The sequence below is a fragment of the Atractosteus spatula genome, chromosome 1 (genome assembly GCF_055471065.1).
Source record: "Atractosteus spatula isolate fAtrSpa1 chromosome 1, fAtrSpa1.hap1, whole genome shotgun sequence".
Classification (NCBI taxonomy): domain Eukaryota; kingdom Metazoa; phylum Chordata; class Actinopteri; order Semionotiformes; family Lepisosteidae; genus Atractosteus; species Atractosteus spatula.
Window position 1 is genome coordinate 60,083,713 of NC_142706.1, and position 12,650 is coordinate 60,096,362.

The 12,650-nt window shown below is 51.2% G+C and overlaps 1 protein-coding gene across 2 annotated transcripts; it reads left to right on the forward strand.

Annotated features, from left to right (window-relative positions):
* Positions 1-92: 92 nt before the first annotated feature.
* Positions 93-11,549, forward strand: LOC148841419 (uncharacterized). Of its 2 annotated transcripts, none has more exons than XM_088919247.1 (8): positions 93-204; positions 1,406-1,495; positions 2,571-2,713; positions 2,823-3,011; positions 4,764-4,880; positions 5,109-5,232; positions 6,188-6,306; positions 8,001-11,549. In XM_088919247.1, the coding sequence occupies exons 3-8, from the start codon at positions 2,669-2,671 to the stop codon at positions 8,178-8,180; spliced, it is 774 nt and encodes a 257-aa protein (XP_088775373.1). In that variant the 5' UTR covers positions 93-204; positions 1,406-1,495; positions 2,571-2,668; the 3' UTR covers positions 8,181-11,549. The 2 variants fall into 2 exon arrangements, with proteins under 2 accessions (XP_088775373.1, XP_088775383.1); XM_088919257.1 differs by having other exon boundaries at positions 100-200.
* The last annotated feature ends 1,101 nt before the right edge of the window (positions 11,550-12,650 follow it).

Genomic DNA, 12,650 nt, shown 5'->3' on the forward strand with positions numbered 1-12,650 from the left:
GCTCCATTACCTCTAAAAGATGGCGGATGAAGGCACGCGGTCTCCCCCCTTCCACCTCGACCCCCCTTGAGTCACGTGACGCAGCTCTCCCCGGGGAGCACTTCCGGTGGCGTTTCCTGTGTTTGTAAACTGCTCGTAACACTGGAGCTGACCGAGAGAGATTGAAAAAAAAAAACGGCTCCGCACGAGGAAAAAAACGAGTAGGTAAATAAATTGGATTTTACGCGCCTTGATTTCTGTTGGGGGTTAAAATTACTCCGGAGTGTTTATATCGCCAGTTCTGTTCGAAAGTAGCCCGGAGAGTGGTTTCCGAGGCGATGCTTGTCCACACGCCCTGTGTTGTCTGGGGCCAGCGAATGGCCACGGAACATCAAGACTTTATTAATTCATTTTCACAGAAATCCGACTTTCAGTGGGGGAAAAAAAGCCCTCATCTGCTATAACAAACAAGTTTTATTCTTCCCCTTTTTACTCCGAGCCCGGTGTTCCTTCAGTTCGGAGTGCGGTGGGACCAGGCAGGCGACTCGATCGCCGTGAGGAGGGCAAGAGGCAGGAGTCGGGCTGAGCCCCGAGCTGTTGCTGAGAATTGTTTCACGTGTCTTTGAACATTAAAAGACAGGTGACCCAGTAAAGAGCTTTTCAAAGTGGGGAGATTTGGGGAAGAACTCCTTACAATCGCACGGATCAGTGACAGAAGTTGATAGTTTTGCAGCTGTTCAATGCTCTCTCTTTTAAAGGTTAATAACTTGTCTAGCGATTACTCGCCCCGAGATTGCGTTCGATTGGGCACGAAAGTGAGCCTGCGATGCCAGATTGCATCTTGAAATCCGACATGAAGTCGTGCACTCGAGCCCAAGGCGTTATTACATCTTTTCTTTTTCCTTCTGGAGTAGTTTTAGATGTGTTTTTTCGCCAAGTACGTCTTGGGCTTCTCCAGGAAAATGATGGTTTTGAGAATGTAGTATTCGTAGTACAGGCAGCTGTACTCCAGTTGTATTTCGTTCGTTCTTCTAAGACACAAGAGATTTAAAAAAATTATATGAAGAGGAGTTTCAACTCAACAGAGCCCGCCAGTTTCTCACCAGAGAGTTCAGTGTACCGGTAGAACCATTCACTATATTACTGTAGTGGTTTATAAATACTGATTGAAAATGGGGGTGAAAAGGGTGTTTCTCTGAAGGAACAGCTTCTCTTCAGTCTTGGGCAGAGGTGCTGACCTGAAAGTATAAGTGGTCCCTGACAATTTCATGTGGAAATTAAAGGCAAAGTGGGTTTAGGGATGAAGACAGAAGGCATGTCTTTACACCGAGAGGTGTGGGTGACGGAAGCTGATTTCCTGGGATAGTCCAGCTGTTCATCTACCAAAGCCAGCTAAGCAAGGGCTGACCCCTCCCCTCTCTTCCAGGGCCTGGCGTGGGTGTGTCCGAGAGACCTGATCCCAGACAGGTCTGCCCAGGAGTGAGGGCGCGCTGGGACACAGACTACAGCTCTGCAGGTGAGGGAGTTCCAGGGGTGGGAGAACCAGGACGATAGGTTTTAGAAGAAGGATTTGGGGTGTGCAGGGCTGTAATTCTGAAAGGTTTTGGAAAGAATGTATCAATGTATTTTTATGTGATTGATTAGAATCAATCTTCTAGTCAAATCTAGAAATCTACAATCTTCAAATTGATTCTTGATTAGAATCAATCAATCGGCTTCTTCGTAGCACCTCTGCTCATATTGAGTTTTATTCAATTTCTATTACATCCATTATTATGTAACCTTATTTTCGTAACCTCAATTTTGTGATTTTTGTGTTTTTGTGAATTTTGTGATTTTTGTGTTTTTGTGAGCTCGCAGAAAGGACATTTCATTGCCAGCAACTACTGCTGCACGCCGTATTGTTGTGCATTTGATAAATAAACTTTGATTTGATTTGATCAGAACCTACTCTATTGCCCACATACTGTGAAAATAATATGGGTTACAGGCTGTAGACAAATCAATGTAATATTAATAGAATTCAGTACAAAAGCTTAAGATTCAAGTGCGAGCTGCATGCACATGTATGATGTCTATGCAATGCTTTGAAGGGGCTCATTACAGAATTTTTTTCCATTGTGTGCTTCATGATCATGAAGTGACCTTGACACTTAAGTGCTTATAAGAGATCTTATAAGATCTTATAAGGGGCGGAGCGGTGGCTCTGTGGCTAAGGATATGTGCCTGTGCCTGGAAGGTTGCCGGTTCAAATCCCACAGCCGGCAGAGGAATCCTACTCCGTTGGGCCCCTGAGCAAGGCCCTTAACCCCAACTGCTCCAGGGGTGCTCCAATGGCTGACCCTGTGCTCTGACCCCAGGCTCTCTCCCTGTGTGCCTGTGTGCCTGTGTGCCTCATGGAGAGCAAGCTGGGGTATGCGAAGAGATAATTCCTAATGCATGAAATTGTAAAGGGTTAATAAAGTGATGTTATTATTATTATTATCTCTCACCATCAGTTTCTCTTTCCCACTCACATACACCTTTATCCCCCTTTCTCCACATCCCGTATCCCTCTTCCTCCGTGTTCTCCTCCTCCCTTCTCTCTCCAGGTTTCTTGCCAGATGACCGGGGTGGGCGAGGTGTCCTGACACACAGACCAGCCTGACTGACGGCTCCTTCGGTTTCCCCAGCGACTGTAACCGCGGCGATGACGCACCTGCCGAGCAGCGCTGTCCGCGACCACATGAAATGGGTCTGTCTTCCCTTCCGCCAGTTCCTGCCGCCGCCGCCGGGTCTCGGCTGTCTTTGAAAGTCTCGCGGTCTTCACGGCCGGGTTCTGTGTGTCCGTGTGTGTGCGGCAGGCGGGGTTGCTGGGCTGCGAGGCGGTCCTGTCCAGTATGGCGCTGATGCAGGCCAGCTCCATGGCGGGGCAGAAGAAGATGATGTCGCCGCTGGGCCAGGGGGCCGCAGGCGCGGGGCAGAGAGACGGCGGTGACCGCGGTGCCCAGAGTCACATGGTCCTGCCCACGGGGCTCAGCTGCCCTCCACTGGTGAGGCTCTCGGTTGTTTTTCCCTTGTCTCTTCGCTTCACAGCCTCCTTGTACATCCCTAGCACCCAGCAGCTCACAGCTGGCAGCAGGTGTGAGCCTGGCCACTGCCTGGATGGGAGACCTCCTGGGAGAGCTGAGGCTGCTGCTGGAAGAGGTGCTAGTAGCACCAGTAGGGGGCGCTCACCCCCCGGTCTGGGCGGGTCCTAATGCCCCAGGGTAGTGATGAGGGAAACTGTACTTTGGATGAGACGAAACCAAGGTCTGAGCTGACCTTGGTCATTAAAAATCCCAGGCTGTTTCTCAAAAAGAGTAGGGGTATTACCCTGATATCCTGGCCAAATTTCCCATTGGCTTTTATTTCCTTCCTTGCATCTCTGTCACGGGGCCATGAGTGCTTGCTCAAGCACTAGTGTTCTGGACGTACACAGCATAGGGATTCTGTTTTTCTTCTATGCTTATATTCTGTATCACTTTCCCCCGACGTGTGTTTATTTTCTAAAGCAGCCTGCATATACAATATCAAATACTCTTTCCATCCTTTACCGCTGCTGCGTGTTCACAGACTGCTGAGCAAGATCTGCGGTTTCAAAATCCATCTTGACTGCTCTCCAGGACATCCTATTGCCATAAAGATAAACGTTTTAGTTAAATTCTAATTATTTTCACCTTTTATCTCACACATATCAGGAGCCTTTTTTGAGCTTGAATTGCTTGGTTCAGTTCTGTTGCATGTGTTATGGAAGAAGGCAACATTAACGATGTTACAGTCAGTGGGTATCTCCCCTGTCTCGAGAAACTGCAGAGGGAGGGTTGTCATTGAATTAGGAATAACATCTCGTTTCCTTAAGTACAGCTGGTATAAACCCACCGAGCCCTGGAGTTCCTGAAGTTCCTTCTGTCTGTCTAGTACTGTTTAATACCAAACTGTCTTTGCTCTGCCAGCGGGTGTGCGGTCATATACTTCATTGGTAAATGTCTGAACGGAATATTTAATACATTAACCATTTCCTTTACTGTTTTTTAGCTATTTAAATAGAAAAAAAAATTATTCTGTTTATAAATAGGAGGTAATGAAAATAGAGCATACTAGAAATTGAACAAGCAGGATAATCAGTAATTAACATAGTCATGATCTCCAAATTTTAAGGATTTTGCCAAGAATATACCCAAGTGGTTGGTATAATTAGAGGCACATGTGTTCTTTGTTCTCTGGCACAGCTTAAGTGAAAAGAGTAATACATCAGGCACTGTGGGTTGAACAAATATTTATTCATAATGCCACAACACAAACTAAACATCTCACAACATAAATATACAAGTCACACTGTTTCTAAAAAGGCATCTCAAGGACCTAAGTCTTGACAAATCAGAAAAACCCCAGACTGCTGCCGTGTATTCTAATCCTATATAACACCTAATCAGCCCCAAAATAGAGACAAACCTGCCTTCTGCACCAAACATAATATAACCTAGAGTTTGACCTTTGTAGACCCAGATGCTATGGGACACCTCAGGTCCTTTCTTGTTTTGAAACTCCGAGAATTACACACGCCCACACTAGTTAGATGTCTGACTGGTGGCCCTAGATTCTTGGGACACCTCACTAGCCACTTCCAGTCACAGAAACAGTTTTTCTGTGACTTTGTTGTTCCTCTGTGTCAAGCACTTTCTTTCCCCCTGGATTTCCTGAACTGATTTGTTGGCTAGCCTGTGATTTATTAATGTAATGCTCTCTCTCCCTGTCTGTCCCAGCTCATTCGGAAGGAAGGGGAGTTCCACTCGTCCCGTCTTCTGGACGACAAAGAGCTGAGGGAGAGCGAGGAGCTGCAGCTGAAAAAGAAGAACAGGAAGTCGGGAACGCCCTGCAAAGTGAGGGGGGCGGGGGGGGGGGTCAGTGGGGAGGGAGCAGTGGCAAGATGGAGGTTAGATAGAAACAAAAGGAGGGGGGTGCGTGTAAATTGGGAGAGTGGGACAGGAAAATGAAAGGGGGTGAGATGGGAGGGGGAGGGGAGAGGGCAGCGGGGGTTGGATTGGGGGGGGGGGGAGGGGATGACTGCAGCTCTCTGTGACCTCTGACCTCCTGCGTGGTGCCGACAGGTAGTGGTGGTAGATGAGAACGGGGACTGCTCCCTCAAGCTGCAGAAGAGCTTCATCTGCGAGCACTGCTACAGGGGCTTCCGCAGCAGCTACCACCTGAAGAGGCACGTCCTCACGCACACAGGTGAGCGCCCCGAGAGCCCGCGCACGGCACGCTCTCCCGGGATCGGCTGGGGCCTCCAGGGCGTCCGCAGGCGTGCCGCGGCGGTTAGGGATCTGGGTCTGAAACCGAAAGGTTGTGGGTTCGAATCCCAGGTGAGACAGTGCTGTTGCACGCTTGAGCAGGGCAGCTCATGCAAGGGAAATACCCGACTGTTGAAATGTGTACAAATGTAAGTCTCTTCGGATAAACGTGTCAGCCAAATGAATAAATGACTGTTTAAAGATGCCCCCCCCACTCTACGCGTGGCCCTGTGCGTCATTGTTTTGTACAGCGAACACGAGGTGGTTGAGTGGGCCCATGTGATGAGCTGGAAATGCCCTCAAAACCCGTTAGAGCAGTGCTTCTGGTGCATGCTGGGGGACTTAACCACCCCCTTAACATCCTGCATCCTGCAACAGTGGCTTAGTGGTTAGCATTGCTGCCTTGCACCTCTTGGGCCCTGGGGTGCTGTCTGTGTAGAGTTTGTATGTTTTTCCTATGTTCGGATGGGTCTGCTCCCCCAGTCCAAAGACATGCTGGCAGGTTAATTGGCTTCTGGGAAGACTGGCCCTGGTGTGAGTGAGAGTGATGTGTGCCCTGCGATGGACTGGCGTCCTGTCCAGGGTGGACCTTGCCTTGTGCCCGTTGCTTGCCAGGATCGGCTCCAGCACTCCTGCAACCCTGAGTTGGATGAAGCAGATGGAAAATGTTTGTATGTTTGTAAGAGTAGTGTATTAATCCCTGAATAAAGTCCACTCTGGGTTTCCTGAACATGCCCTTTAATCCACCTGGTGCAGCAGTGTCTTGCCCTTCCCCCGATCTGCTTGCAGTGGAGGAACATGAAGCACTTTGTGATGAAAATCACAGTATAAAATGTCGGCAGATTGTTATTGTCATTAACTGTTGTTGCTGACTTGCCTTGTCGCCTGGGGCACAGGGGAGAAGCCGTTTGCCTGTGATGTGTGCGACATGAGGTTTATTCAGCGCTACCACCTGGAGCGACACAAGCGGACACACAGCGGAGAGAAGCCCTACCAGTGCGACCGCTGCCAGCAGGTAAGGACACAGCTGGAGGTACCCACTGACCACTGACCTCCAGTACTGCATCCCACCGACCACTGGCCACCGCCACACACTGCATCCCACCGACCACTGGCCACCGCCACACACTGCATCCCACCGACCACTGGCCACCGCCACACACTGCATCCCACCGACCACTGACCACCGCCACACACTGCATCCCACCGACCACTGGCCACCGCCACACACTGCATCCCACCGACCACTGGCCACCGCCACACACTGCATCCCACCGACCACTGACCACCGCCACACACTGCATCCCACCGACCACTGACCACCGCCACACACTGCATCCCACCGACCACTGGCCACCGCCACACACTGCATCCCACCGACCACTGGCCACCGCCACACACTGCATCCCACCGACCACTGACCTCCAGTACTGCATCCCACCGACCACTGACCACCGCCACACACTGCATCCCACCGACCACTGGCCACCGCCACACACTGCATCCCACCGACCACTGGCCACCGCCACACACTGCATCCCACCGACCACTGGCCACCGCCACACACTGCATCCCACCGACCACTGACCTCCAGTACTGCATCCCACCAACCACTGGCCACCACCACACACTGCATCCCACCGACCACTGACCTCCAGTACTGCATCCCACCGACCACTGACCACCGCCACACACTGCATCCCACCGACCACTGACCACCGCCACACACTGCATCCCACCGACCACTGACCTCCAGTACTGCATCCCACCGACCACTGACCACCGCCACACACTGCATCCCACCGACCACTGACCACCACCACACACTGCATCCCACCGACCACTGGCCGCCGCCACACACTGCATCCCACCGACCACTGGCCACCGCCACATACTGCGTCCCACCGACCACTGACCTCCAGTACTGCATCCCACCGACCACTGGCCACCGCCACACACTGCATCCCACCGACCACTGGCCACCGCCACACACTGCATCCCACCGACCACTGACCACCGCCACACACTGCATCCCACCGACCACTGACCTCCAGTACTGCATCCCACCGACCACTGACCACCGCCACACACTGCATCCCACCGACCACTGACCACCACCACACACTGCATCCCACCGACCACTGGCCACCGCCACACACTGCATCCCACCGACCACTGGCCACCGCCACATACTGCGTCCCACCGACCACTGACCTCCAGTACTGCATCCCACCGACCACTGGCCACCGCCACACACTGCATCCCACCGACCACTGGCCACTACCACAGACTACAACCACTGATCACTGGCCACAACCACAGGCTACAACCACTGATCACTGGGCACCATGCCCTGCATTCCACTGACCATTGGTCACCACAGGCTTCACCCACTGACCCTTGGCCACCATGCCCTGCACCCCACTGACCACTGGCCTCTACTCGTTGCATCTCAGTGATCACTACATACTGCACCCACTGACCCCAGGCCACTAACTCACACTTGCGGCATCCCACTGTGCCCACACGCTCTGACCAGCAAGTCTTTCCTCTCCTTCCATCGTGTCTCTCTGCCTGTCTGATGTCTGTCTTGCCCTCCCTGAGGCTGAAGGTCTCTTCAGCTTCTGCCCTCTTGTCTTTCTTCCCCCTGCACTTACCCCAACCCAGACACCCCCCCCTGCTGACTCCTGGTTCTGTTCGCTCCTGCAGAGTTTCTCGCGGTCAGACCGGCTGCTGCGGCACCGGCGCATGTGTCAGGGCGGAGGAGGGGCCAAGGTGGAGGCCTCGTCCTGCCTGGAGCCGCGGCCCTACGCCCAGGACCCCAACCCCCCTCCCACAGCCTCCTGGAGCCCCCTGACCCAGACGCCCCCAGGCCGGCTGGCAGTCTGACGGCCCTCCTCCCCCCATCCGTCGTTGAAGCTCGCAGCGTCATACACTCTCACGCCGAACAGGGCTCAGCGGCGCCCCCTCAGGTGACCAGCAGTACTGCAGCTCCAGCAGCGGGACTCTGGGACTGAGACGAGACGGAGACATGCCGCTTCACCAGCTCATTTCTCTGTTGATAGATATCTGGGACGTTTCTTTTTTTGTACTTTTTTTAATGTTGTTTTCCTCGGGTAAACGTTCTGTTTTTAAAAGCTCGATTTCCGTGCTGCCGGTGGTTGCGAGGGCAGGGGTGGGGTTTGCAGGAGCAGTACAGTACTTCGCTGCGTCTTGAACACCACGGCACCGATCGATCTTCACGTGTTCGTGAAACTCGGAAAATAAAACTGGGGCTGCCCTTGCGGTGCGGCTGCTCGGGGCTCTCGCTCCAAGCGCAGGGTGAGCTCCGCGACCGGGACCCCTGGGGGGGAGTCCTTGGCTGAGTGAGAGCCCTCTCAGCTCCCAGGGGTACAGCCGCCGCCCGTGGGGCCGGCGAGGAGCGCGCCGCCCTCTCCCCGGCGCTGCAGAGCATGGTGGGAGGGGTGGGCAGGACTGCATTCTCCCATGAGTGTGTGGGGGTGTGTGTCTGGGGGGCGGTTGGGCGCTGCGAGCTGAGAAACACAAAGAGACCATTAAGAGATCCAGTGGGGGTGGGGAGAAAATAATTGGCGATTCCAAATTTCTGTCAACAAGGAAAAGAACTGAAAATTCATAAAGCTGAGATGACTTTGCTTGCGGGCACAAATGAAAACATAAGAAAGTCTGCAGAGAGGAGGGAGCCCCTGGCTCTTTGGGCTTTTAGCAGCCCATTGGCATGGGGACATAATTGCAAGAGCAGATTGTACAACTGAAAGACCAGGACGTTGGCAGCGGGCTGGCGTTAGTTACATGCCAGCTGCAGCTGATGTCATTTCCTGCCTGTGGGGAATGGAAACTCTGAAACTCTCTCTGGATCAGTGTCCCCCGTTGTGTCCGGCCTACTGCTTGAGCAGTGGGTGACGGGGAGCTGTGTTTTTATTTGGATGCGTGGCAAGGTACACTAGTACGTTAGTGGAGGTCACCTGTGGGTCAGAGCAGTGCCTGTCCTGCTGGCACAGCACTCTCGGAGCCCTGCGTGTGTGGCCTTCAGCGCAAACTGAAATCACTCAGGATACAATTGCAAGTAGGCAGCTCTGGCAATTTCAGTATTTTTTATACAATGTGTAAGTATTACAAAAGAGTTTTGTGGCCTTCAGAGACAGTGGGCTTTTTTAGGTACAGCAGTCTGAAGTCTGGACAGCTGTTGGCAATGATGTTGCTCCCTTCCAGCCAGAGGTAGTCAGGTGCGGTCACTCCTGGACCTTGCTAAGACTGGGCTCTGTCTTCTTAAGAGAGACTCCTTGTAAGACTGGGCTCTGTCTTTTTAAGAGAGACTCCTTGTAAGACTGGGCTCTGTCTTCTTAAGAGAGACTTCTTGTAAGACTGGGCTCTGTCTCCTTAAGAGAGACTCCTTGTAAGACTGGGCTCTGTCTCCTTAAGAGAGACTCCTTGTAAGACTGGGCTGTGTCTTAAGAGAGACTCCTTGTAAGACTGCGTTCTGTCTTAAGAGAGACTTCTTGTAAGACTGGGCTCTGTCTTCTTAAGAGAGACTCCTTGTAAGACTTGGCTCTGTCTTCTTAAGAGAGACTCCTTGTAAGACTGGGCTCTGTCTCCTTAAGAGAGACTCCTTGTAAGACTGAGCTGTGTCTTTTTAAGAGAGACTCCTTGTAAGACTGGACTCTGTCTTCTTAAGAGAGACTCCTTGTAAGACTGAGCTCTGTCTTCTTAAGAGAGACTCCTTGTAAGACTGAGCTCTGTCTTCTTAAGAGAGACTCCTTGTAAGACTGGGCTCTGTCTTCTTAAGAGAGACTCCTTCTAAGACAGGGCTCTGTCTTCTTAAAAGGGGGTCCTTCTAAGAATGGGCTTTGTGTTTGTAAGAGAGGGTCCTTCTAAGACAGGCCTTGTCTAAGACTGGGCTCTGTCTTAGGGTCTTTCTAGGACTAAACCTTTCTAAGACGGGGGTCCTTCTAAGAGTGGGCTCTGTCTTTTTAAGAGAGGGTCTTTCTAAGACTAAACCTTTCTAAGAAGGGGGTCCTTCTAAGAGTGGGCTCTGTCTTTTTAAGAGAGGGTCTTTCTAAGACAGGCCGAGTCAAAGGTTGGGCCACCTTCTTAAGAAAGAGTCCTTCTATGACAGGGCTGGTCTAAGACTGGGCTCTGTCACTTAAGAGAGGGTCCTTTTAAGACAGGGCTGGTCTAAGACTGGGCTCTGTCACTTACAAGAGGGTCCTCCTAAGACTGGGCTCTGTCTTCTTAAGAAAGAATCCTTCTAAGACAGGGCTGGTCTAAGACTAGGCTTTGTAAGAAAGGGTCCTTCTAAGACTGGGCTCTGTCTTTGTCAGCTGGGGTGTTTCTAGGACAGGGCTTTCTTCTATTGCAGACAGGGCTGTGGTTCACACAGCTGTGACGTGGCTGTCCCGGAGTCGGGCAGCGGAGCGGACTGGACGAGCGACAGCACTCGCCTGTCTCCAGGCTGAGAGACGGCCACGTCTGGCTGTGATCTGAGAAGTGTTTCTCGGCCTGTACGATGAGCCTTCTCGTCTGCCGGACAGCCGGGACGGCTCCCTCGGCTCGGTGGAATGGGAGCAGTGGTGGATGCCAGTGGCACGGAGCTCCGTGTCCGAGCCAGGCAGCCTCCGGATCCTTCAGACTGAAGGCTGGCGTGGGAAGGGAGGGGTCCGGTTCTAGCCTCAAATCTCAAGGAGCCGTTCTTTTTATAATGGAATCTTTTTAAAACACTGGAGCAAAAAAAAAAAGAAGAGAATGGACGTTTCTATTAAATATCCCTTTTTTTAATTTTGGAAAGAAATCCGAGACGACCCAAGGGTGGATCAGTGTTGAGAACGCAGGCTGTCGATTAATTTAAAACCTCTCGAGATTTCAGACCCTCTCAGACATGCCTGCTGTTTCTACTGCTGAATTATTACAATTTTCCTGTTTTTTTTTATTTTGTAGTGATTGATCTTGATAGGGAATTTAGGAATGCAACTGTGTGAGCCAGTGTAGCATAGCACTCACCAACTAGCTTGTTTGTATTTTACTAGACTTGCATGTAGAGCTGAGACCCTGACCGTTTAGCTAACGAGATCGCCTGTGAGACCTTTGTGTAGGTGAAGAAGTACAAAAATTAAAATTGATGATTATTGAAAACAGGAAAACTAATATGTATCCCTTTGCCCGCTGGGTTAGTTCCTCCAGTGTATCAGCTGAAGTGCAGGGCTTCAGTTAAGAGAAAATAAAAGATTTTTTTACAAACAACGACTCTTCTTTTTCCTCTGTATTGGCTACTGGACCGCCTCTCCAGCGGTCTTTAATGTACTTTTTTTTTTAAAGATCAACTCTGGTCTTCTGTAGCTCACTTTCGGGAGACTCATCCCTGTTAAGAAGGTTACGAGATACTGTATCTTGCTGCTGTGTCAGAAAAAATAAAAATGTACTTAGAAAATATTGGAAGGAGTATAAAAGTAACTTCTGACAACTGCCCACTGGTATTATGCAAGGGATTTTTTAAGAGTCTTGTTTTTACACTTTGACATGCCAAAGTAAAACGGGTAATCGTTTCTTATTTAAGTCACCCCATTGAATGATATTTTCACTTGTTCTAGGTTGTGTTCTGTAGCACACCTTTATTTATCGTGAGTTTTCCCATCTCTTCCTAGAGAAAATGGGGCAGATTTGCAATTATAAGTACTTACTGTAGTGCTTACCTCTGCCCGCCCGCGGGAGGGTGACGTGCGCAGCCACGCCCCCTGTCAGAGCCTTTCGACACTTGACGGCCTACAGAGAGATCCCAGCACGACTAGTTTCAGGCGAAACCCGGTCAGAGTCCGATAACTACACGACTCGGGCTTCAACCCTGCAACGCCTAGGACATAGCGCTCTTTAACAGACCGAGACAGGCGGGACCCCTGTAGCTATCAGATTGGGCGGAGCGGTGGCTCTGTGGTTAAGGATCTGCGCCTGTGGTTGGAAGGTTGCCGGTTCAAATCCCGCAACCGGCAGAGAAATCCTACTGCGTTGGGCCCCTGAGCAAGGCCCTTAACCCTAACTGCTCCAGGGGCGCTGTACAATGGCTGACCCTGCGCTCTGACCCCAAGCTTCTCTACCTGTCTGTGTGTCTCATGGAGAGCAAGCTGGGGTGTGTGAAAAGACAATTTCCTTTAAATTTTAAAGGGTTAGTAAAGTAATGTTTTATTATTATTATTATTATTATTATAATATCAATGTCAGCCTTTCGCGCAGGTGCAGTACAGCTGCTCTGTGGAGCATCGCTCTAGCATATAACCTGCAGGACAAGCAGATGAATAGACGGAGGTCTGAAGATTGCATCAAGAGTGAAAAACTTTGTATGAAACAGGCTGC